This window comes from Cornus florida, unplaced genomic scaffold (genome assembly GCF_030987335.1).
Source record: "Cornus florida cultivar Cherokee Brave unplaced genomic scaffold, ASM3098733v1 CherokeeBrave_3.0.0_Hap2_Chr02, whole genome shotgun sequence".
NCBI classification, from domain to species: Eukaryota; Viridiplantae; Streptophyta; class Magnoliopsida; order Cornales; family Cornaceae; genus Cornus; species Cornus florida.
The window spans coordinates 22,677,848-22,699,751 of NW_026775572.1; the positions used below are offsets into that span (position 1 = coordinate 22,677,848).

The 21,904-nt window shown below is 35.4% G+C and overlaps 1 protein-coding gene across 1 annotated transcript; it reads right to left on the minus strand.

The window, feature by feature from the left end:
- Nucleotides 1-11,645: 11,645 nt before the first annotated feature.
- On the minus strand, nucleotides 11,646-19,323 carry LOC132294244 (2-oxoglutarate-dependent dioxygenase 19-like). The gene is made up of 4 exons (XM_059792025.1): nucleotides 18,954-19,323; nucleotides 18,610-18,845; nucleotides 12,148-12,475; nucleotides 11,646-12,071 (listed from the first exon to the last, which is right to left on the minus strand). Exons 1-4 carry the CDS (start codon nucleotides 19,224-19,226, stop codon nucleotides 11,817-11,819), a joined length of 1,092 nt encoding a protein of 363 aa, XP_059648008.1. The 5' UTR covers nucleotides 19,227-19,323; the 3' UTR covers nucleotides 11,646-11,816.
- Nucleotides 19,324-21,904: the final 2,581 nt, after the last annotated feature.

A 21,904-nucleotide genomic window follows, 5' to 3' on the forward strand; every position in this document is an offset into this window, starting at 1 on the left:
CTCAGGTGCCGTATGTATTAGCCTCAAGCACCTTATAATGCATCAGCCTCAACCACAACAGCCAAATCATCAACCCTTTATGGTTGATAGAGATCAACTGGCTAATTTAATTCAAGAAACTTATGGACCAATTAACCCTGAGAAAAGTTGGTCGCCTTACATATAGGAAGCCATATCCGAACTATATAAACCGATATGAGTTTCTAAGAGGCTATAAAGTTTCCGATTTGGTTACTTTTTTAGGAGAAGACTCCACTTCGACCATAAAACATATTGGTCAAATTACCATTCAATGTGGTAAGGCTGGAGCAAATGAATTCTTAAAATTAAGGCTATATGTTAATTCCCTTACAGGGACTGCATTTTCTTGGTATATAAGTTTACCAGCAAATTCGGTCTATACTTGGCAACAATTGGAAGAAATGTTTCATACCCAATTTTATAAGATTGAACCAGATGTGTCGGTGGCTAACTTATCTGGGCTGTCCCAAATGCCTGGAGAGACAGCTGAAGCCTTCATTGGAAGGTTTAAAAGGGCGAGACATAAATGCCAAGTATCCCTTCCAGAAACTGAATATATGAGTCTAACCTTGAATGGTTTAGACTTTGAATTACGAAAGAAATTTGAGGGAATGCAATTTCGGGACTTATTTCAACTAGCCTCTAGTGCTACAAGGTATAAAAAGGTCCTGAAAGAAGAACAAGATAGAAGGAATGCCTCTAGGGGTACCTATTACAGTGACCCAAATTATGAAATTCATATGATAGAAGCGTCGAATAATTATGTCAAAGATCCTACTTACGAGATTCATTTAACAGAGGCTGCAATTGGCCTTGAAATCAATGCTGTTGAAATTAATATAAAGAAACCATATTCATGTTTAGCATTGACTAAACCAACCAAAACTGTTAGTAGTGTTTAGCCGTCAAGTTCAACGGGTAAAAGAATCTTAATAGAGGCTAGTAAACAATACGCTTTATACAGTACAAAGGCTGATGAGATTTTTGACCTTATGTTGGCTAATAAAATAATCGGCCTCTCAAAGGGACAAAAAATCCCTTCGAAAAATGAATTACAAAACAGAGATTATTGTAAACGACATAATTCTTATCACTATTCAACTAATAATTGCATTGTTTTTCGTTCTAAATTGCAGAACTTGATCAAGAAGAAGTTGTTTCATTTCCTGAAAAGAAGCAAGATAAAATGGGTGTTGATGATAACCCATTTCCAACAGTAGTGGCTAGTAATATGATCTCAGTCAAAAACTTCAATCAACCACTTAAGGATGATAAAGATGGTGAGAGAAGGGTCTAAAAATTAGAAGAAAAACAGCTTGTTACAGTAGCTAAACATAGAAGGGCCATTGAAGAGATAGAAGAGAGGTTGAGAAAGGCCCAGATTGACTTGATCAAACAAAAGTGTTGTCCAAGTTGTAAGAGAGATTGGAGCACTGTTATTATTAAAGAGTCAAAAGATGATCACAATTATAAAGGGCGTGAGAAATCAACCCCTAAATTGAAGAGCATCATTGTTGCTAAAACTCATGCACCCCCTAAAGCAAGGTTCAACAGACATTATCGGCGCCTTATGGCCGAGAAATTGTCCTTACACAAGGGGGTAAGTCCAATAGCATCTACATCGGCACCTTCAAAGTTCAGGAAGCTGAAGGAGTTTGCTTTCGGCCCTAGAAGGCCGATTGGGACTTTTAACCGTATGGGTTATGAAGGACCAAGAAAATATATATCAAGTCCTATGGATCGTAACTACAGGCCTAGAATGGTTAGACCAAGAAATACAAATGACCGTGAATAGAGTGTTGCTTATAATCTAAAATTCTCAGCAATTGAAGACTGGGTTCGGCCTCCTATGACCAAAACTCAAAAACGGAGGATGCAAAGATTTCGTTCCTAAAAACGGAAAGAAGAATTCAAGGATTCAGCCCCACAACCAGAAGAGACTCGAGTTAGATGGGACCGACGGAGTCACAAGGATTATGAACATACAGGGGTTGATTATGAAATGACTGAAAAAGGGGCTGAAGATGTTGAACAAAAATTAGTCACAGGCCAGGTATGTCATCATCTGTTGAAATGCCTTGTGATCTTAATGTTGATAAAGAAAATGATTCAGGCGTTAAAGATGATAATGATACATTTGACGATATCTTGCACAATGATTTATCAAATAATGATATTATGAATGATACATTACTTGATGATAAGCTTGAAGAACAAGCGAGTGATATGCAAGAAATTCAGTTCAGTACTATACCAACAAATGTTAATTGCAATATGACTTTTACTTTGCCTTTGGTATTTGAAGCAAAACCTGATCAGCCCTCTATGTTAAATAGAGATGTTGAGGAACCAGATAATGAGAATGTGCCTGAAATTTTCGGTCATAACCACAATTCAGTACCTTTGGTTCCAGAAGGTGGGTCAAGAGTTGTGATGGTGAAAAATAAAGTTCAATACCAATTGGAGAAAAGTATTCAAGGTGAAGGTCCTATTAGGGTAATCCTAGAAAATCCAACCGTTATAATGTGCCAGTGCTTAAGGCCGTTATATATCAAGATTTGGTTAGAAGGAGTACCGGTCTCTAAGGTGTTGGTAAACAATGGGTCGACGGTCAATGTAATCTCAATGAAGATGTTGAAGAAATTGAATAAAACTAAAGAAGAATTCATGCCAACAGACCTTACTGTCAGCGGCTTTATAGGGGCACCAGTCCAAGCTAAGGGAGTCTTATCTCTTAAAACAAGGGTTGGAAATAAAACAACCATGGTGGTGTTCTTTGTGATTGAGACCGATGCAACATATAATGCTTTACTCAATCGTGATTGGTTACATCCTAATTTTGGCATCCCATCATCCCTTCATCAATTCCTTATCTTTTGGAATAATGATGAGGTCGAAATAGTTTGGGCAGATAGTCAGCCGTTATTTGCAACAGTAAACGTCGCTGAAGCTCAGCTCTATGAAGATAAGGTTGGCCCTATAAGGCTGATTGCAGGAAATATGGATGAAAGGCCTAAGGGGCAACTTGGTTGAAAAAAGTTACTCTTAGAGACATTGAAGAACTTTGCAAAGAGTTCGATCGACCGACCACTGTGTTTGTCCAAAGGTCGGATGCTGCTGCTGCTGTTAAAGAAGTTGATGATGAGTGATCGACCTAACAAACAACTTGAAAAGGAGCGGGCCCTATGGAGAAGTATGGCTAGACTTCGGGCTTATTTGGCTGAAAAACGAATTATGTTGCCGGGAGAAAAGTTTATTGGTTCAATTAACATAGGTGCTGACCAGCAAAAGGCCAATAATACAGAGACCGAAAATACAATCCAATTAAGGGATTTGAAGGTTGCTCCTTTAAAACTTAAAGACTTGAAGGCTGATGTGCAGGACCCTTTAATTGAAATAAATTTAGGGACCAAAGAAGAGCTTCGGCTAACATACATCAGTACCTTATTGGAGCCTAGTATGCAAACATCCTTAATTGCTTTGTTGAAAGAATATATGGACTGTTTTGCATGGGATTATAATGAAATATCATGTTTATCTCGGAAGCTTGTGGAACATAGGTTACCAATTAAAAAAAGTTTTCGACCGTTCAAGCAGCCACCAAGAAGAATAGTGCCAGAAGTCGTCTTGAAAGTTAAAGATGAAGTTGAACGGTTGCTTAATGTTGGATTTATCAGAATGGCTAGATATTGTGAATGGCTTTCCAATATTGTGCCGTTGCCGAAAAAGAATGGTAAGTTGCGAGTATGTATTGACTTTCGCAATTTAAATACAGCCATACCAAAAGATGAATATCCAATGCCTGTTATTGATCAGTTAATAGATGCAGTAGCCAAACATGAAATTTTAACTTTCATGGATGGTCATTCAAGGTACAATCTGATTTATATTTCTGAAGAAGATGTGGCTAAAACTGTTTTTAGGTGTCCTGGTTCAATCGGCACCTTTGAATGGGTGGTAATGTCGTTTGGGTTGAAAAATGCAGGTTCCACTTATCAGAGGGCTATGAATGCTATTTTTCATGATATGATCGGTCATTTCTTGGAGGTGTATATTGATAACATTATAATCAAGTCTCATTTTAAGTCTCAGCACTTGACCGAACTCAGAAAAGCATTCGACAGAATGATAGCACATGGGTTGAAGATGAATCCTTTGAAATGTGCTTTTGAAGTTACTGCTGGAAATTTCTTGGGATTCTTGGTACATCAGAGAGGGGTTGAAATTGACAGAAATAAGGCTAGAGCAATTATAAAAGCTCAACCACCAAAGAATAAAAAGGAACTTCAGCGGCTACTTGGGCAAATAAATTTCCTTCGACGCTTTATTTCCAATTGTGCTGGAAAAGTTCGTGTTTTTTCTCCATTGTTGAAACTCAAAGAGGAAGAAGAGTTTGTTTGGAAAGATCAGCACCAAAAAGCTTTTGAAGCTATTAAATCCTATCTCTCTCGACCGGCTGTGTTGATGCCACCGAGGAAAGATCGACCCCTGAAGTTGTATATTTCAGCAGTAGAAGAGTCAATTGGAAGCTTGTTAGCCCAAGACAATGAATGGGGTGTTGAACAAGCTATTTATTATTTAAGTCTTGTACTAACACTGATCGAGCAAAAGTATACGCCGATTGAGAAATTATGTTTAACTTTGTATTTTTCAGCCCTTAAGCTGAGAACATATATAAAGCATATGCTTGTTTATATTGTGTGTTAAATTGATTTAATTAAGTACATGCTATCAAGGCTGATCATAAACGGTCGAATAGGAAAGTGGTCATTAGCTCTTATGGAATTTTCTTTCTAGTATTTTCCTCAAAAATCAGTGAAAGGAAGAGCTTTGGCTGATTTTCTTGCAGATCACCCATGTGTTGAAATAGGTCCGAAAATTTCAGAATTTAGTGAGGCTTGTGTAATCAGTCTAACACCTTGGACTTTGATATTCGACGGCTCAAGCACTAGAGAAAGTGCTGGAGCAGGGTTCGTGACTATTTCCCCTAAGGGAGAAAAGACAATATTCTCATTCTTTTTAGATTTCAAGTGTACTAATAATCAAGCTGAATATAAAGCCTTAATTATTGGTCTGGAAATTTTATTAGAAATGGGAGTTTCATCTGTTAAAATCATTGGAGATTCTGAACTTGTACTTAAACAAATCTCTAATGATTTTCGGTGCCTTAATTGGAACCTTTGACCCCTACATTCAGTTGCTACACAACTATTGGGTCGATTTGATGATGTAACAATTTAGCATGTGTTGAGGGCCCATAATAAAGAGGCCAATGATTTAGCAGTTGGTTACATCTGGCCTTAAAGTGCCAAAAGGATGGGTTGAGCAGTTGGTAAAAATTCAAAAGAGACCGTTATCGTCAGTTCAAGATAGAAAAGAAACTTCTCTTGAAGTTTGCCCAATAGAAGCTAAGGAAAATAATCAACAAATGGACGAGAATGATTGGAGGAGGCCTATTATCAACTACCTCAAAGATCCAACGTCTGAGACTGATCAAAAAATAAAGCAACAGGCGTTGAATTATGTCTTGCTAAGTAATGTCTTATATAAAAAAAAGTGCCATTATGGAAGAACATTTATTGAAATGCCTAGGAGAATTGGAGGCTTTGAAAGTTATGATAGAGTTTCATGAAGGGTTGTGTGGTGCACATCAAGAAGGACCAAAAATAAAGTGGTTGATACGAAGGTATGGTTATTATTGGCCTAAAATGTGGAAAGATTTCATGGACTACTCAAAGGGTTGTCAAGCATGTCAAAAGTATGGGCCAATTCAAAAAGTCCCTGCTGAAGAACTTCATTCCATCATTAGACCATGGCCATTTAGATGTTAGGCGATGTACTTGATTGGAAAAAAAAATTTAGTGTGTCAATTTGGAATACATTTTAACACTCATTATATATATATATATATATATATATATATATATATATATATATATATATATTGTTTCTCTTTGAAGGGTGGCCAAGTTAACTTGACTAGCATCTTTCTTTGAAGAAAAGTGAAGGTTTGTCTTGTAAGAATCAAGTATCTCATATGTTGGTGAAACACCTTCATCTTGTGTTTCAATTTCCCCTTGAGATGAAATTATGGGGTTATTTGGAGCGTTCAATATTCCAGGAATTGATTTTTTTATTGCAGATATCTTTCTTTCCACAATTTCTTTATTTGAATTCTCCTCACTTTGTTCATTCCCATTAATACTTTTATCTCCTTCATTTTTCTCTTCTATTTCTAATCTTTTCTTCACAGCACTTTTTGCTCTAATTGGTTTACAATACACCTGTAAGAAGTTGAAGTTAGTCATTCATATATATCGAATTATATAAAGATAACTTTTCAATTTTCTTACAGTTTCTTTTCGGGCCTTCTTGATTGGTGGCTTTGAAATTTTTCTTTCAGTTTCTGACTCATAATCAATCTTCTTTTCATCTTGGGTACTTCCTACTATGATTACCCAAAAAAAATTGGTTAAACTACAACAAAGTATTAAGCCAAGAACAAGGTATCAAGTCTCACCCTTTTTTGCCTTCATTTTGTAACTTCTTTTTCTCACTAAAGTAGTATCAATAGTCTCTACTGTTATTTTTGCTTTGGGTCTTTTTGCTATAAAAGACAAAAAAAGTGAAAAGGAGGAATACAAAAAATTAAAACAAATAAAAGAAAAAAGGCCAGAAATACCTGGTATAGAAGCTGTAGAGGGAGAGGTTTGAGTTGGACTTTGAGGATGACTGGTTTGAATGCTGGAAAATGGTTTATGCCGAATAGATTCCTGTGGCAGTTTCTGCTTCAAATCCTCTTCAAAATATGTTTTCAGTTGTGCAAGTATTTTAGCAAAGGGTTGAGAGCAAATACTATTTATATGGTGTGTCCACCAAGCATCAAATTCAAGAGTTAAAGCTGGTTCGTTGATGAAATGGATCAGTTTGAAATCTAATTTGCTTGATGCAAAATCTTGACTCACTTGGTGCACATCATCTTCGTCCTTAAAGAAATATTGTTCCTCAAAACAATCATTTGTAGAAGCGATAAGTGGTAAAGGTATATGTTGAGTAAGGCCAAATTGTTTAGCAAATTGAGCAACATTATAATATTCGACACCACACTTATGGGTAGTTGAAGAAAAGGGAGTAGTACCACAGTGAAGATCTCTAGCTATTAAGAAGCAACCCCAAACTTCAATATGTTCTTGCTCTTGCTCAGATGTTGCCATTCCTGGCTCAATTAGAAGCCATTCTGGTCTTTTAGTCCTAGGATAAAATGGAGTGAAGTTCTTGGATGATCGAGTAGACATATGAGAATAGAACATTTCGAAGCAATGTTCAAAAGTTTAATCTTTTGGGATGGTTTCCAAATAATAGTATCCATACACTGGATAGTCTAAAGAATGGTCAATATGAGGACCAATTTCGAGAAAATAGGCTTGGAGCCAGAATTGAAGGAGCCAAAAGGGGCCACCAGCAGTGGTAAATTTGGTGTCAACAAACTCAAATATTCCCCTGTATAGATGGGATAACACCAAAGAGGCCACGGCTAGTTTTTTACCAGCATGAAGTGCTAAAGCAACATTGGTAAATTCTTTGGTGATACAACAAAAGGATACTCCAAACAAGAATTTGTTTAACCAATAAATCAAAAAGGAAATGTGCTCGTCAGGCTCAACATCTCCAAATTTTACCCAATGAGCGATAAAAGAACCATGAGCAGATAAGTGCCGAATTTTCTTTTTCTTGGAAGATGTTGCTTTTGGGTTGGTCATTTTCTTACGTTTTGACTCCTCTGGTTGTAAAAAATAAGTGTATTCACCTTTGGGAGATACTACACCATTGACCTCTTCACCATGAGGTCTAAGACCAGTGAGAAAATAAACATCTTGTATGGTGGGTGCCATCATGCCACACTTGAAATGAAAAGAATTGGTTGAAATTGACCAAAATAGAAGGGCTGAGAACATAAGAGATTTGTCCAGAGGGATGCTATGTTTACTAAACATAATGGCATCATAAATATTCAGTTCAGGCCAGGAGTTTCCTTTAATGGGTTCCATTCGATCAACCTAGGCTGTCCAATCAGATGTTGATTTAGGCCAATTCCTTAAAATGAGGCGAGGAATTCTCAATTTTTCTTTTTCAAGAAAGGGGATGAATTTTTGTCCGAAAGGTAGGTTTTTTTCAACCAAAGGATAAAAATTCTTTATTTCATCAGGAATTTCTTTGTTAAAACACGGACCTAACCCCATTAATGGAGAAGAAGATGAAGAACATGAAAAAAGTACCTGCTTTTGGGTATTGTCCTGAGTGATGAAAGGTAGAATTTGAGGAGAATAAATAGGTTTACCGCTGAAAGCTGAACATGCTATGGGTACCGATTCGTCAGAGCTCTCTTCACTATCAGCTGCTTGACTAGTAGTTGAAGACGCCATAGATGGGTCTTTGATTAAAGGGAATATATATATATATATATATATATATATATATATATATATATATTAACAATGTCAGTTTGTAGATCTCCTTTTTGGAAGCAAAGAATCAAAAAGGTCTTCTGAAAGTTTACTGATAAGCAAAACCACCGAACTTCAAGGTAAAAGAATGATTCCAAAGAAAGTATATTTAATGCTTTTCTTTAATTGGTTGACGGCCGGAAGGTCATGGTACAATTTGAATTTCAAAATTATTCTTTCCTTGGATAAATCCTGCAATTGGTGAATATCAATTATTTCAGACGATTTTAAATACAATTTCGGATTGAATGAGTCCGAAAAAGTATTTAAAAGGGGCATTGTTTGCATTATAAAATTAAATTTAATTGTGTTGTTTGATTAGGGAAAGAAATTTCTCTCCCATCTTGGCATTGGTTGATTGGAAGAATGATTTCTTTACAATGGCCATTCTAACATGGAATTATTTCCAGGTCCAGAAAGGAATTTACATGCGGCAAGTTTTAAAATATGCCTACCTCAAAATTGATTATGACTCGGCCACGTAGGTGCCGATTAAATAGTCAGAAATGGGTAGAAGCAGTATGCATTTTGAGATAATCCATTGATTTAGCTCTATGGTACAGTGCCACATCACAAGAGAATTTGTGTTCAACGTGACATGTTTCAAAAGGATAAGATCATACAAGTGATATTTATATTCAAAATAAGGAAATTTGAATTTTAAATTGTAACTGCTTTCAACTGCTGAGCCTTAACTATAAATAGAAGAAAAAGGCGTTGTGGAGGGATATCACGGTTATTCAACAACTTACTTATGCAATTTTTATTTTGCTGCAATTTCATACCGTCTTTTAAATTGTATTTTACTTTTGTTCATAGGAGTAGTCTAGTGTTAGATTTAGATTTACACTTCTTGTACTCTGTATGAGAATTTTACTTATAAAATAAAAGTCGACGCTTGGCTTAAATCCCCTCTACTTCTATTTTCTAAGTCTCTTAGAATAGATGAATACTCATATAATTTATTTTATTCCCTTTCATCCATTCTACTTATAGTGCTAAAAGTCCTCTTTATTGAGGCGTTGAAGAACATGAAGGAATGGGTCATCCTTACCTTCCAACAGTAGCCTGATTCACTAAAGGCCGATTTCAGATTCGGTTAGTTCCAAAGATAGTTTGGCTATCCAATCCCTTGGGTCGAAAGACTCTGGCATGCCCCTAAAAAAAAAAAAAGAGCCAAACAAAGTTAGACCAAAAAAAAAAAAAAAAAAAAGGGAGAAAAAATCTAATTTAAACAAATTCAACATTGAAATTCTATTTTTACAAAATAAATATATAAGCAAAAAATTTTAAATTATTAAAATCATAAACTTGTTTATTTAATAATTAGAAATATTAAAAAATTATGAAAATTATTGAGAGAACACTAATCCAATTCATTTGATTGGCATATTAGCCTTTTGCCGGGAAAAATAAAAAATAAAAAGAGGAAAATATATTTACCAACGTTTGTTACGTTTTGTACAATATTCACATATATTTTATATAAAAAAAAACCCAAATATAAAAGAAAAATGAATTGTGGATGACAACTGTAGCAAGAATTCTTTTAAAATAACCATCTCTTTTAAGCATGCATGATGGCCAATCATCAACCTGAAAAATGTTTAAATGCAATACATTTTTTACTGCAATTAAAATATTACTGTTATGGGATTGATTTTCATAACTATAAATAAAAATAACGTTTTTTATAATTTCCTTTAGTTTTTATGTTACATCATTATTAAGTTCGGAATATCCAACTCTCACCAAAAATGTTTAATTAATTATTTTTATTTATTTGTAAAAAATGCACTCACAATTTCACAAATTCATTTTGTTTTTTTGAAATCTTGAACCCATAACGTTTTATTTTGAAACCGGAGAAATCACCATTAGACTATAATAACTTTGATAATATATATATAAATATATAATCGTACTTCATCTAATTATGTATCAGATTTTGGAGGAGTTTGGAAAATTTGTGGTGACCTTACCAGTTTTCACCAAAAAGCAATGGAAAATTTGTGGTGACCTTGTAATAAGTTTCCTCCAAAAGCAAAGCAATTAGGCTGATTTACAATCAAATGGATTACATCATTGGGTAAAGGCTCCAAACAAGACTTTGCTTACCTAATATTAAAAAATGATCCAAAAAAGGCTTTTTTGGTGTCCATAACTCTGTTCATTGTGTTTGTGGTGTTCCAATCAGTGATACAAAAATGTTACATAATTATGAACACCAAAAAAATGATGTGACTAGACTGATCCTTTTTGAACTACTAGTACATATAATCTCATCCCAAATGTAATTAGCTATCCAAAATGTAGAAAAAGGTATAATTATTAGTAATTTGTTAGGCGTCTATTTTTATAGGCAGTTGGTATATAAATATTCCTTTTTAACTAAAAACAGATGTGTGACCAAAAACATGTTTAACATATTTAAGCAAAAGTGAGGTGGGACTTAAAATCACATCAATTAAAACACATGTTTAGTTAGGATACTTGCACAAGTATTGTGATTTGTGTCTTGAGATAGTTTTAGTTTTTCAAAATCAATATATTGAGTTTTTTAGAATTTTTTTTTTGAAAGGTAAGTTTTTAGATGTTGTCTTTAAGCATTAGCCTTGAGAATTAACAATCTTGGATTCATACAGTGAAACCCAGTAACCCGTCCCTGAAAATTGATAAGCTTACCAAATTAATGATTTGGATTTGCAACTGAAAAAAAAAAAAAAAAAATAGTTATAATTTTGAATAAAACTTTCTCCAATTTTAAATCCAAACCAGCGATTGGATGCTCTAAATTCAACATAAAAAATATATTACTAGTATGTACGGGATTCAAATTAATTAAAAAAAAAAAAAGGTTAAGCAAAGTATATAGATATGAAACAATTAAGCACAAGGCAATATGCCAGAAGAAAATGGGCTAATCACTTAGAGCAGTGAGTGAAGCCCAAGAGAAAAGATTTTACTAAAACAAGGGCCTAGGCCCAAACAAACCTTTACAGAAGAAGACCCTAAGCTCGAAGAAAAGACTATCCAGGGCCCAACCGAAACCAAGTGGCCGTTGCAAATGACCCAACTCGGATAACAAAGCATGGATCATCATAATGAAGGTCATGAAAATGAAAATTAAGTTAAACAAATAAATAAATAAATAACCACTCGCATAACGAAGGTCGTGAAAATGGAAAATTACATTTATTCCTTCTACATTTTTCTTTTTACGAGAGTACAACTTTTTTGAAAATATGCGTACACAGATATGCATGCAATGCAAGTGGTTTAATTGCTTAATTACACAATTTGAACACGAGCACGATCCAAGCTAGACTTGGCATCAAGCCGGTTGCTTTGCTGCATCTCCATATAGTCTTTATACTTCATTGGAATATATGCAGCCGGACGAGTTTCACTGTTCACTAATTCCATTGCCGGACCCACAACTGCATCGAGCGATGGTCCATGGGCCATAGCGAGGGAGATTCGAGTAGCTTTGTTGTTCACAACAGCTCGATGCAGAACGCTCTTGTACTTACCATTGCTCAATATCTGTCACGAAAACGTTTAAGCTATTAGATGGATATAACTTTAAAACTAACATTTTAAAAAATAAACCATGTCTCACCTCTAGGTGATCTGCGGTGTTAACGAGAAAGGAGTTGGGAAGGGGATCGACATTGACCCACTTGCCATTATGCTGGACTTGTAGTCCTCCGATTTCATTCTGTGTGAGGAGGGTTAAAACGCCATGATCAGAGTGAGGAGGGATGCCCATGGCATGTTCAGGCTGTGGACATGGCGGGTACAGGTTCGCCACGAAAATCTGTAAGCCTGAGTCTAGATCCAAGGCTTTGTGTATGTAGCTCTCTTCTAAACCTAAGCTCTCCGATATCCCTTTAACTAATTCAATTGCCACTTTTCGGGTTCTCTTAGAGTACTCCAAGGAATGCTCACTGCATTAAAATAATAAACTTAGTCAATATATACAAAGCTCTATGTAAATGACTACTTCAATGCACGAGGCTCTTGAACGGGAACTGAAAATGATAAATGTAGAAATGCTCTTGTATGAATCCAAGTTAATTTGTAAGTGATAACAAAATGTGAATCCCTTTCAAAAGAGCAGTTGTTTTTTCCCATTTAGCAATATAGAATGTTGGCCGGAAAAGATAGGAGACATAAATTGCACAATATGTTGTTTAAAAAAGCATATTAAATTTTTTATTATTACACCATGTAATTATTAATACACGTATATTTAGGGTTAAGTGCAGAAAACCCCAAGTTTGGTGCACAATTTGTCCATCCTTTATAAAAATGTGCAAAACACCCCCTATTTTTTAAAAAAGGTGTGCAAATAGCCCCCAATTTAAAAAAGTAAATAGCAAATTCCAATTTTGCCCTTTTTCCCATTTTGCCTTTCTCACAATATAATAAAAAAAAAAAGAATACAAAAATATAACATTTATGCCGCCACCACCACCCACAGCCACCACTTCTTCTTTCACAACACACACACACATATGTTAGATTTGCATTCACCAATATTTGCAAGAGTTAGTGGAGGAATATGGAGACGATGCGAGGTTTCATCAACGGAGAGTCCATAAAAGCTCTTTAAGAGATCAATTCCAACGAAGCTCCAAGGAGCTTCCATTTAATCCAGCAAAGTTCCGAGCAGAAACAAGCCGAAGAAGCCCAGAGTAGCAACGATGTTACAATTTGGCGAACCTAAAGCTTCAACATCTCGATTACCCCTAGCAGCAGTGTGTTCAGTCCGGCAAGCTCCAATCTATAGTGACCCATGATCGGCGTAACCCATCTTCGGCTTGACATCGTAATTGTCATTGTCGCCATCATCAAACTTCTCATTAGAATCACGAAACTCGAAGCGATTGGGAGCGAAGAGGGACCAAAACAAGTACATAGTCACGATAGTGAAAGCGTCGCTGCCGAACAACAAAGCCCCAATGGTGTTGAGGACATTAGTAGAATCCGAACAATAAGGGACTTTTCTCGATGTCAGCATCGGTGTCGGTGAAGATCAACGATGATGGTGTCGTAGAAGGGGAAGTGAGGGAGGTGGAGCTTGGGATCAAATTCTCTGACCTTGGTGAAGAAGAAGGTGGAGGAATTGACCTTGATTCTGTTGGATTAGGAAATTAGGGTTTTGATGGAGGGGGGTGGAGGAGAATGTGGTGCTGGTAAAGAAAATTAGGGTTTTACAGGGGTGGAAGAGGCGGACAAGTTTAGTATTCCCAAAATTAGGGTTTTGCATGAGTGGAAGAGACCCCATGGTAGAGAGAGAGTTTGGGAATAATCTAAAATAGTAATTTTACCTTACATTATTTTTTTTAATATTATTTTATTTTATTGATAAAAGGGTATTATAGTCTTTTTATGCGATTAGGGGGTATTTGCACCAAATTGATAATATAAAGGGGGTTTTATACCACACATAGACTTTTCTGCACTATATCTATAGTTTAGGGGTTTTTTACACTTAACCCCGTATATTTATATTTTGGGTTAATTTCACTAACACCCCCTCAGGTTTAGTCAAATATCACTCTGAAACAATTTTCGAAAATTACTATCACTTAGGTCTAATTTTACTTTCTTGTTACTAACACCATTAAAAACATGCGAAAAGACAAATCTACCCTTATTTTTTAAATTTATTTTAGGCAAAAATATCAACAAACTAAAAAAGACAACATTGCCCCCAATAATTTCCCTCTATAAAATATATGTGTGCATATATATATATATATATATACACACACAACGCATATAGGCTCGGTAGCTTTCCAGCAACGATGGCAATGGTAACGGCAGCGACGGAACTACTCTAAAGATGATAACGACTAAGAATGATTCCGACTAGGTTTTATATGAAACAACCATTCCTACAAGCAAACCCAAATCGACATCAACATCGTCAAAACCACAATCGACAAGGCCACCGCCACCCCCCACACCGACACTAATACCACCACCATCCCTAACCCCCATAGTCGACAGCTAAAATTTCCCTCTTTCTCAACCACAATCAACCACCACTACCAAACCTAGAGGTTGTGGTCGAACGACATCTCTTCTCTAACCCCATCGCCACCTCGGGCCTCTGGTATCAGATCCCCGACGGTGACGCCTTCACCTTCTTCTTTCCTTGCAACGTCGTGCATCGCTGTCTAATCTCCACAATTATCTATCTATACACACACACACACACACACACACACACACACATATATATAGATTTAAATGAAGAAAGAGACGAGTACCTTGTTCAATATAGTGATAATAAGAGATTCAGCAGTGAGAAAGTTGAATCTCTTGTCACGTTACGCTCAAAATGAGTTCAACATACACTCCAAAGCCACGATTGGAGTGGAATTTCAAGCGCAGGGCATGGATATCGACGACAAGGAGGTCAAGGCCCAAATTTGGGACACCGCTAATGTGATGTTTTGCACTTTTACCATTTTCTGGATATTCCACATTTACATATTTTTATTTTATTGTTGAGACTTAGTATTATTTCCTTTATTTTTAATTAATTATGTGGGATGTCATTTGATTATTTCATGAGAGGTATTATTGACTTTTATTACACAAATGGTAAACTTGGTATTTGACAAAGTTTGAAAGGCTTTTTAGTCATTTGTTGTGGTCACACTTTGACCATTTGTGGGATTGACACCTTGGGGTATAGGTGGTTGCACTTTATACATTTTACATCATGCAACAATTGTGTGAGGAAAGTAGATACAGAAATATATTCTGCAGATTTTCGGCCTTTTATTGTTCTTCATAGTCATCTTCTATATATGCTAATTTGAAGTCCTTGTGGTAGGAGTTTGGTGTTGCCTTGTGAAAGGAAGTTAATCCCAAGATGATGATCTTCCTTTTAGTGTAAAGATTGTAAACATTTTCTCATTGTTGGGTTGTCAAAAACTATTTTGAAGGAAGAGGGTTGAGGTTGTATTTTAAAGGAAGAGTGATATTTATTTCTCTCCAATTTTTGTGGCTTTAATCCTTCCTTGGTATGGCTTTTGGGTATTCTAGCAAGGTCCAAAGCTCCTTTTGAGGTAGGATTGTCGGAAACCTCACAACCTTTACATTTGGTGACTTTTATCTCTTTAATTGAGTTGTTAATTGCTTGAAAACTGAATTGAACTTTTGTGCATGCTGAAAATTTTTGACAGCAATTACATGCTGATGTTCTACCCAAAATTCATGTAAATTTGAAATTTATCTTTTAGGGATGAGTTGATATTATGATAATATAGTTAAAATCTTTCATTGAGAATTGCTTTCACACAATTTGGCTGAAAAATGAATTTACTATGAATTTCTGAAATTAGAGTTGCCTTGCTAGAAATTCTGTTTTGGTGGCAGAATTTCTCCGAGTTTTCTCATCAAAACTGCTTCAAATGGTGAGATATTTTGGTAAAGTAAATTTATATTTTCAAACTTAGGTCTTTAAACTTTCAATTGCCTTTGGATTCAGTTAATTTGGGTGAGAATTGAATTTTCTATGAATTTTCAAAGTTGAAAGCTACAGGCTGAAAATCTGTTTTCTAGGCAGAATTGGATTCGAAGTTTTGTGTCAAAACTATTTTGATGGGGAAAGGATTTTGTTAAACTAAATTGATATTTTCAAATTATAGTATTTAAACTTTAAATTGACTTTGGATTCATCAATTTGGATGAGAATTGAAATTTTTATAAATTTTCAAAGATGAAGGTGTCAAGTTGAAAAATCTGTTTTTGCGGATGAAAATTTTTTGAGCGATTTCATTTTGGTGGTATTTGGGATTTTCATTCCAATTGAGGTATGGGTTGTTGTTCTAAGGTTCACAACATTTGTTTCGTGTGAATTTAATCCTTCTTAATCATGTATTATACCATGTTTACACTTGAGTTTTTCTTTTAAATGTTAGATGTTAAATGTGATAACATGCTTAATGTTAGTGAATAGTATGCCTAATTTATTGTACTTAGGCTGAAAATGATACAAAGTTGTACATTGTATTATTATAAATGCGCATTCATCTCGAATGATCTGGGGATGAATTTGGGTTGGAAAGGAAAGTGGAGACATCTCATTAGATGATTGTTGAGAAAAGGATTTGAAAATGATGGTGTGGAAGCCGGATGGTAAGGGGAAGCCTTGTGTCCGTGTAGTTAATGAAATCTAGAGAAGGTGTAGGAAAATATCTTGCGTGTGGTTGTGTCACTAGGCCCCAAATGACGGGAAGAGGTAGCCTTATGTCAGGGATAGATGACCAATTATCTTCTCGTGGTACCGAGGAGGCCTGCCTCGGACCAGATTACATTAACTTTTTAGTGATTGGGTGAGGTTTCAGGATAGTGGGAAGTGTCTTTGGCATTGGTATTGGCATTGCATTGCACTTTATTTTATTATCTCACATGATATTATGTTCCCAAACCTGCATGACACCTTTTTCATATATTTGTTCTTTGTTTGGATTCACGGAGATATTAAGGATTATGGTTACTCATTCCTATTTCATACACATCTTTTCAGGTCAGGGAAAGGAAGTCTCAGATGACGTTCTTCCCCAGATGTAGACGGATTTGGGTATGTGGTTGTTGCATTCTCTTATGCTGTAAAGACAATGTATATTCGTGAGACAATGTATATTCGTGATCTGGGTTTGTGGCAGTGGTGGAAGGCAGTGGCACTGGTGGTGGTAAAAAGTGGTGGCAAAAGGCGGTAGCGGTGTTGAAAGGCAGTGGCGGCGGTGGTGGTGATAGAAGGTGGTAGCGATGGAAGGCGATAGCGGTGGTGAAAGGCGGTGGCGGTAGTGGAAGGTGGTGGCGGTAGTGGAAGGTAGAAGGTAGCGGTGGTTATGGTGAAAGGTGGTGGTGGTGGAAGGTGGTGAAAGGTGATGAAAGGCGATGGTGGTGGCAGTGGCGGTGGTTGCTGCAAAGGAAGACGGTATCAGTGATAAAAGGCGATGGCAGTGGTAATGGTGGAAAGCGGTGGACGATGGTGAAAGTCGATGGTCGTGGTGGTCGTGGAAGGGTGTAGTAGTGGTAGAAGGTGGCGGCGGCGGTGGTGGTGGTGAAAAGTGGAGGTGGTTGTAATAGAAGTTAGTGGTGGTTTTTGGACTTGAAATATGAGAGTTTTTTGAGTAATTTTTTTTAAAAAAAATTACTTGGAAATGAAATGATCATTCTATAAGTTTAGTTGTGGAATGAATTGATCATTTTACCCACTTTATATTATATACCAAATAAAAAAATAATTAAAATTTACATTCAATTTTATTTTACTCTAGTACACCAAATATAACACGAGTAAAAAACGAAAAATAAATTTATAACAGGAGTGATAATAATTTTCAATAGCACAAGTAAAACTATATCAATAGTACAAGTAATACTATAAATGAGGTTAGACGTTTTGCGCAACTCCATTTGGCATTGTCCAAAACTATTGTCAAGATGAGATATGACTAGAATCTGACACGTGGAGTGAGTACTGTGGCGGTGGTGGCTATTTGGAAAATTGGAAAAGGACTTGCCGCTTTACTTTCTGGTCTTTTTGTTATTTTGTGGTAGGAATATGACATTTTGTGCTATTAAAGATTGAAAGAATTAGTTCAATGTACAAGAGAAAAGATTGGATGAAGACGAGATGACGTGGATAGCATTAATGTACACCGACGGGAACAAATGAATTCTTTATTTGACTTAATCGTATGCTAGTAATCACCGTGAAATTTTGATTTGGTGTTTGTATTTAAATTTTAAATTTATTCACAAAAATAATAAGTTAATATATTTCAACTTCACTCATTTTTTATACTAGTACTGCGTGATACACTAATGCTGTTTAGACTAATTTCTGGAGCCCAGTAGTCTAATGTTTTTAATCAATTTAATAAAATAAATGAACCCAATTTCATCAACATGGCCATAGACCACGCAAAAATTAACTCATTTTCTATACTAATACGCCAATACTTTAGATAATTACTATTCTAACCCGCTTGATAAATGGGTTAGAATATACTACTAATTATCCATGTATATAATCAGGATTTTGTACCTGAAACCCAGGGGTTTGTGGAGAGAGTGAAAATGTGGATGCACAAAAAACTTGAGGTAATCTCTCCAAAAGAAGACCTTATCCACCATGGCGTTGAAGCTCGTCCCAACCCGGATAGGATCCAACACGTGCTTCCCTTGGAACTCCCGCTTCTCCTCCTCCGTCAGATTGAAGAACTCGTTACACGCGTCCATCATCCCTTTCATCAGCCTCTCACCCACACCATGATTGATCACCTGACAACCCATCAGATCAAACTTACTCAATTCCCAACCACATAATAAAAATGGACCTTAAAAAAACTGAAATTGTGTGATTGTTCGTGAAAATACTACTACTCGTACCATGAAGAAGCCCCACTCTTCACAGGCTTTGCCCAGGTCTTGGACTATTTTGGACCGTTGATCAGGATCACTAGAGGTGAGTAAGGAAAAATCAATGATGGGGATTGAATCTTCAGGCTCTGAACCAACGTTGGGGTCTGTGGTGTAAGCGTAATTTGGTGGAATGGACATGAGTCCACCTGATTCTACCAGTGATTTGATGCATGGTATCTTGGATGCATGTACAGGAGTTTTGGGAGAACGTTGAGGAACCAGTGAAGCTGTACTGGCCATTTTAGAGAGAGAGAGAGACGTACTGCGTGTGTGTGTGTGTGTGTGAGGGAGAGAGAGAGAGAGAGAGAGAGGTTTATGATTCTATGGCATTGTTTGGATGAACCTAACTATATCAAGAGAGGGAGCGATCACATCACACTCATCATGGAAAGCATCTTTGGCAAATAAGAACAATAGTTCTCTTAATTGAAGGGACAATACAAAACTAATGTGACATAATAATAATAACATCACACGAAAGCCTCTTTGCAAATAAAAACAATAATTCTCTTAATTGAAGGGACAATACAAAACTAACGTGACATAATAATAAACAATATTTAAGTATGTCAAATCTCCGACGATGTTGAATGAATTTACAGGACATGACCCTCACCGACAAATGATTTGGCTTAATTATTTCCATATTACTAGTAATTTTTTTCGTATTCATTTACCGAAATGCCCTATATTTATAATTGTGTAATTATTAAAATACCCTAAATTTTAATTAAGATGCTCAAGGAGATTTTTTTTTTTGCACTGGTTTCCGAGGCTCCAAATCCTCATCACTGAATGACCCCCAAGTCATAAATGCATTGCCCAGCGTATAGCGAACAAGCTCAAAGCTCGCTTTTCCCTCCACTCTAGACCCTCGCCAGAATTCATTTATTCATAGACTGTTTTTGGCATAAGAACCTTCACATGGATAGGGTTCGTTTCGTTTATAATTATGAAAATAATTTTTTTTTCTAAAAAAGATTGAGAATTGAAAATTGTTCAACTTTTTTAAAATTGTTTTATGAAAATTAAAGTATAAAAATATTTTTGTTTTTAGATAAAGATTGTTTTCTGATAACAATTTTATTTTCTCGTGTTACTATTAAGGTGGACTTAACCAAGGCATTTGACACTATTGTATGTGAGTTCCTATCGGACACTGTCTCTCTCTTTGGATTTACTACCCCCTTCTGTTGAATAGGTTAAATCATGTATCACTACTCCATCATTCACATTTTTTTTTTTTTTAATTTAAAAAAAGACAAAAGCAAAAACACTTTCACATTATTTGTATAGCACGATTATTCTCATATTTAGGCGAGCTCGTATTTTAGAATTATGGTTGGAATGTTTTATCCACATTATTCAATGTACATATATAGATAACTAGCTAACTAAATCTAATTTAGACAGGCAAAAAAAAAAAAAAAGGAGAAAAAATCTAATTTAAACAAATTCAACATTTAAATTCTATTTTTACAAAATAAATATATAAGCAAAAAAATTTAAATCATTAAAATCGTAAACTTGTTCATTTAATAATTAGAAATATAAAAAAAAAAAAAAAATTGAAAATTGTTGAAAGAACACTAATCCAATTCATTTGATTGGCATATTAGCCTTTTGCCCAAAAAAAAAAAAAAAAAAAACAAAAAACAAGGAGGAAAATATATTTACCAACGTTTGTTACGTTTTGTACAATATTCACATATATTTTATAAAAAAACCCAAATCTAAAAGAAAAATGAATTGTGGATGACAACCGTATCAAGAATTCTTTAAAATAACCATCTCTTTTAAGCATGATGGCCAATCATCAACCTGTAAAATGTTTAAACGCAATGCATTTTTTATTGCAATTAAAATATTAGTGTTATGGGATTGATTTTCATAACTATAAATAAAAAAACAACAAATTTTACAATTTCCTTTAGTTTTTATTTTACACCATTATTAAGTTCGGAATATCCAACTCTTGCGAAAAATGTTTAATTATTTTTTTTTTTCATTTGTAAGAAATGCACTCATAATTTCACAAATTTATTTTGCCTCTTTAAAAACTTGAACCCTCGGTATTTTATTTTAAAACGCAGAAAAACACCATTAAACTACAATAACTTTGACAATATATATATATATATATATATAATAATAATTGTACTCCATCTAATTATGTATCAGGTTTAGGAGGAGTTTGGAAATTTTGTGGGGACCTTATCTGTTTTCACCAAAAAGCAATAGAAAATTTGTGGTGGTGACCTTATAATAGCAAAGCTATTAGGCTGATTTACAAGCAAATGGATACATTATGCTTAAAGTTCCAAACAAGGCTTGCTTACCAAATATTTAAATATGATCCAAAAAAAGGAAGTTGGCAGATGCAAAATCACTAGTAACCATATCTAGGGATGGCAAAAAAAACCCATATGGGTCGGGTCCGGTCCCGATTATAACAAGTTTGGAGATTTGTTTATGTAAATAGGAAGGGGATGGGGATTGTATTTGAAATCTCGGCAACTAGGTAGGCCGGGAGGATGATAGTCCCGCCCGGCCCGGCCCATCCCGACCCTACCGGTTTATAGTTCACTTTTACAAAAATGCCCTTACATATTATAAAATATTACTAAATTACATGACTATATATATAATACATGTTTTAAATTGTTATAGTTGTGTTGAAGGCGACTGAAACTTTATTAAATTGTTAGGTTGGAAAATATTATGGTTGTGTTGATTTTGTTGAAGCTGAATTAAAATTTTAAAAATGTTATGTGGGGCAGGGACGAGGGTTAATGTAGCAAGGCGGGGCAGGGGCAGGAGTTGAAAATTAAACTAATATAGGGCGGGAATGGAAGTAAAAAACATGACCAAGGATGAAAAATGAGATGCACGCCCAGCTCAATTCCCGTCGCTGGTCC

What these genes read in the sequence shown, in the direction of transcription:
- LOC132294244 (XM_059792025.1), bottom strand. Translation starts at nt 19,226, where the DNA reads ATGGCCAGTACAGCTTCACTGGTTCCTCAACGTTCTCCCAAAACTCCT. An exon ending in CACAAACCCCTGGGTTTCAG is followed by an intron (nt 12,476 to 18,609) that starts GTACAAAATCCT and finishes ATTTTAATGCAG; the next exon opens with TGAGCATTCCTTGGAGTACT. An exon ending in ACACCGCAGATCACCTAGAG is followed by an intron (nt 12,072 to 12,147) that starts GTGAGACATGGT and finishes TTTTCGTGACAG; the next exon opens with ATATTGAGCAATGGTAAGTA.